The sequence below is a fragment of the Nyctereutes procyonoides genome, unplaced genomic scaffold (genome assembly GCF_905146905.1).
Source record: "Nyctereutes procyonoides isolate TBG_1078 unplaced genomic scaffold, NYPRO_anot_genome, whole genome shotgun sequence".
NCBI classification, from domain to species: domain Eukaryota; kingdom Metazoa; phylum Chordata; class Mammalia; order Carnivora; family Canidae; genus Nyctereutes; species Nyctereutes procyonoides.
In genome coordinates, this window is record NW_026575024.1 from 26,637,456 (window position 1) to 26,642,066 (window position 4,611).

Consider the following 4,611-nt stretch of genomic DNA (forward strand, 5'->3'; position numbering starts at 1 on the left):
TACCTCCACCCCCCACCTCCCACAGCTGCTCACAGCTTCCCAGTCCTGGCCTCCCTGCCCGCCTCTCTCTCTCTCTCTCTCTCTCTCTCTCTCTCTGGCCTTGGGGGAGGGGGGCGAGGGAGGAAGGGAGGGCAGCCTGGTGGGCCCACCCCTTTTTGCCTTTCCAGGCTGGGAGGCTGGGCCAGTGGGCCTTTTAACCAGCCCGGGCAGGCTGTGCCGGACACCAGCTCTGGACGCCGAGCCTGGCCCCTCCGTGGTCCTGGCAGCTGCCAGCCCGGCCAGCCCGGCCAGCATGCAGCAGCAGCCCCTGCCCGGGCCCTTGGCCCCCGCGGCTGAGCCCACCAAGCCTCCCTACAGCTACATAGCTCTGATCGCCATGGCCATCCAGAGCTCACCAGGCCAGCGGGCCACACTCAGTGGCATCTACCGCTACATCATGGGCCGCTTCGCCTTCTACCGCCACAACCGGCCTGGCTGGCAGAACAGCATCCGCCACAACCTGTCACTCAATGAGTGCTTTGTCAAGGTGCCCCGCGATGACCGCAAGCCAGGCAAGGGCAGCTACTGGACGCTGGACCCCGACTGCCACGACATGTTTGAGCACGGCAGCTTCCTGCGCCGACGCCGACGCTTCACCCGGCGAGCAGGTGCCGAGGGAGCCAGGGGCCCTGCCAAGGCACGACGTGGACCCCTCAGAGGGAGCAGCCGGGATCCAGGAGTCCCCGATGCCATGACTGCCAGGCAGTGCCCATTCCCACCGGAGCTGCCAGAGCCCAAGGGCCTAAGCTTTGGGGGTCTGGTGGGGGCCTTGCCAGCTAGCATGTGCCCTGCGACCCCTGATGCCAGGCCTCGGCTGCCGACGGAGCCCAAAGAGATGCCCACACCTAAGCCTGCAGGCCCAGGGGAGCTCCCCGTGGCCCCCTCGTCTTCCCCATGCCCGGCATTTGGCTTTCCTGCTGGCTTCTCCGAGGCTGAGGGTTTTAGCAAGGCCCCCACACCCATCTTGACCCCAGAGGCGGGCATCGGGAGCAGCTACCAGTGCCGGCTGCAGGCACTGAATTTCTGCATGGGGACTGATCCAGGCCTTGAGCACCTCTTGGCCTCAGCAGCCCCCTCTCCTGCACCACCTACCCCTCCAGCCTCACTGCGGGCCCCGTTGCCCCTGCCAGCTGACCCCAAGGAACCCTGGGTTGCAGGCAGCTTCCCTGTCCAGGGAGGCTCCAGCTACCCTTTGGGGCTGACCCCCTGCCTATACCGGACACCAGGAATGTTCTTCTTTGAGTGAAGCTGGCCTGGCCTCGGACAGTCCCTGCAGGGCCCCTGCCAACTACACGCTTCAAGCTGAGCCTGACTCTAGGATTTGGGGAGTTCTCAAGGGACGCCAGCAATCAGGACAGGAAGCCAAGATTGGAGTAGTGAACACTCAGCCAGCCGGCCCCCAGGGCCTCCGGATGGACTTGAGGGAGAGGGGAGGCAGGGCCCCCTTGGGGTTGACTCTGTGGCTCTCAGGGCCAATAAAACCAGTGTGATGATGAGGGCCAGCTTCCTGGATGGTTGGGGGCTGAGGGCCGGGATGCCTGGTTCTGTGTGCGGTGGCTGTGGTTGTGGGATTGTGGGGCAGGGGCAGGGGCAGGGGACCCTGGAGGAAAATGTCCCACATGAGGCTTTCTCCTGCTGGGGACTTTCTCAGGGAGTTTCCCAAGAAGGTGGAGGAAGGGGGATCAGGGAATAGAGAAGAGAGAAAAGGGTGTAGCTAAGAAACACCAGGCAGGGGGCGAAGCTGGGCTGGCCTGAGGGGCTAATTCTCCAGCCCCAAGCTCTGTGACTCAGCACCCTCACCCCCCTTATGAGTGTTCATAATGTGACCGTCGGTGGCATTTATTTGGTCCTGGGCTTGTATATATACTTTCACCAAACTGTGCAATTTGTAATGTCATCCCCATTTTACGGTGGTAGAAACTGAGGCTCAGAGAGCCTGGGGCTCATTAGATCTGACTCCAGATGGCAGCAAATGTAGCCCCTGTCCTGCAGTCTGAGTGAGGATGCAGGGGATGCACGCAGGGTAGGAGCAGAGCTGGGGGTGACTCTAGAGTGGGAGGGGCTTTTATGGAATCCTGGAATGCCAGTACAAAAGAGTCACCCTGACCCCAAAGGCAGGCACCAGTCGCCTTGTCTGCATTTCCCACACGAATGGCGGACTTCCCTGAGTCCCCAGCTCTCCAAGGCCTCCTGATGACTCCTTAAGAAAGCATTTCTGTCATGGCGGGAGTGGGTGGCTATCCTGGGTACAGATCAGAAGTGACGGAGCCCTGACCTCTGGCCTCTTCTAGCCTCTCCCTTGGGCAGAAGCAGGAGAAATGAGTATATTCATGGCCCCCTTCAGAAGAACAGACCTCTGGAATCTCCCTGTCCCCCACACCCTTCAATACTAGAGTTGCTGAAGCAAAGCCCTTCCTTCTGGAGCCTCAGTACCCCCATCTGGATCCTGGCTATACAGAGAAAAGAAAGAGGTCAGGGATACTGGGGGAACCCCCTTTCTGGAGTTTGGTGTAAGGGCCTGCTGGGTCTTCTATCACCATAAAGCAACACCCCCGGGGCTGGAGACCCCTCGGTCCAGCAGGCTGCCCAGTCCATCCAAGGGCCTCACTCAGGCAGGCAGCCATGCTGATTGCAGCCTCTGCTGCTCCCTCCTCCCTCAGCAGGTCCCCTGGGGCCTGGGCGGAAGCAAGCCCGGCTGGACAGTCCCAACTGTCTGGTTCCCACAGACTCCAGAGCCGCCAGGGTGGAGGGGGGACCCGCAGGGTGGGGGCTCACTGTGGCCGGAAGGGGGTGAGAAGTGCCTGGCCAGCTGTAGGGCCCCTCCCCACCATGCACGCGGGACCCTAACCTGGAATCCATCTAGCAACGATGTGGGGACAAGAGAGGGTCTGTCCTGTCTCATCACATCTGGGAAGCCTGATGGGTGAAGAGGAGGGGGAAGTTCTGTGTGAGCGGGGCAGGCAGGGGTGGGGAGGAGGAGAAAGAGATGCTCGCTCATGTGGGTTGTTCCAAGGTGTATACCTCTGTGGGAGTATGGGTGTGTGCGATGCACAGAGACAAACAGTTACAGAGACAGGGACAAACAGATTCAGGGGAGTAAGTGTTCTTTCTTAGTTGGGTCAGGGAAAGAGGCCTCTGCCGGGCACTGTTCCCTGTGGTGCATTCCTGTGGAGACCTGGTGACCCCAGTCCCTTCCCAGCCTGTGTCCTGGGCTAGTAGGAGGATAGGGAGGCTGGCTGAACTGGGAGCCCGGGCCTCTGCCTCCTGCTCCAACCATCCTCAATGGAGCTGAGCCTCTGAACTGGGGTGGGGGCTTGGGGAAAAAAAAAAGCCATGTCTCACCCTTTGTCCCGGGGAAACGTGCAAAAAAGGGTCAACCACACCCTGGTGCATAGACTCAGCTATGGGAGCCCTCTCTCTGTGTCCCTTTCTGACCCCCCAACATGGTCAAGAAGTGAAGACAAGTTGCCTCAGCCCCAATTCCCAAACAGGACCCTGGGCTCAGTGCCTGCCTTGGCCTCGCTGTATGAGCCTGGATGAGTGCCCATCTCTCTGGGCCCTGATTTCACTCCCTTTGCCTAGCAGGGGTTGGGGAAAGGGCAGCCTGACTCTGAGTCTGGGTCCCAGGGGAGGGTCTGACATGGGGGACTGCCTGGAGGGGATCCCATCCCCAGAGGTGCTGGACTAGGGGCCCAGACACCATGATCTCATGTTGCCTTTTGCTTGCTGCCCAGCCTGAGGACCCCACCCACTGGGCCTCCTGCCCTCACATTCTTTCCATGACCAACAGACGCCCTGTGGCTCCTGCCTCGCCACCCCCACCTGGAGGGGTGGACAGTGCTTAGCAGAGATGCAGAATGCCTAAGCTGGACCGACCCAGAGAGAGCACGTCAGCAAAGATGGACACACCAAGCCCAGAGAAAGCAAGCAACGTGCCCAAGGTCACACAGCAAAGCAGGAGCAGGTAACTCCTCTGCTGCCTAAACTGTATGGCTCTTAGAGGGCAGGGACTGTCCCATCTGGCTCTGCCTCAGGGACCCTCTTCACTGGAGGCTTGTCTGTCTCCAGGAGGGGATCCAATCCCCCCCTCCTCCCCAGCAGGTTAGAGTGAAAAGGGTGCCAAGTTGTCTTATAGAGTCAGGCTAAATCAAATTCTAACATGATAAAATCAGGGGTATTTAAGAATATTCCAGAGTTCTTAATCACAGCAGTTTAGATTCTTGGAATATCAGAGCTGAAAGGGCACCTCCTGCCCAATTTCTGAATCCCCTCTACACCAGGGGTTCCAGGAAAGGGGAGCCCGCTGTCTTTAGAGGCCACCTCTTCCCACCCAAGTCTGGCAGCTCCGAAGGACTGTCAGCAAGTTCTTCACCTGCTGGTACTCTGGGCTCTGCTCTTCCTGCCCCCAGGGAGGCCACCCCCACCCTCAGACTCCTCCACCCTCCACATCTTATCTCCCGCCGCTCCCCCCCCCCCCCCCCCCCCCCCCCCCCGCCCACCCGCTTCCTTCCCCATTCCACTGCCCAGAGCTCAACACTCCCCACACCCAGACAGCCTGAGCCAGGGGCCTGG

General features: G+C 60.4%; 1 protein-coding gene across 1 annotated transcript; it reads left to right on the forward strand.

Moving 5' to 3' along the window:
• Positions 1-223: 223 nt before the first annotated feature.
• On the forward strand, positions 224-1,535 carry FOXS1 (forkhead box S1). Its single transcript, XM_055303743.1, has one exon. It carries the CDS (start codon positions 293-295, stop codon positions 1,283-1,285), a length of 993 nt encoding a protein of 330 aa, XP_055159718.1. The 5' UTR covers positions 224-292; the 3' UTR covers positions 1,286-1,535.
• Positions 1,536-4,611: the final 3,076 nt, after the last annotated feature.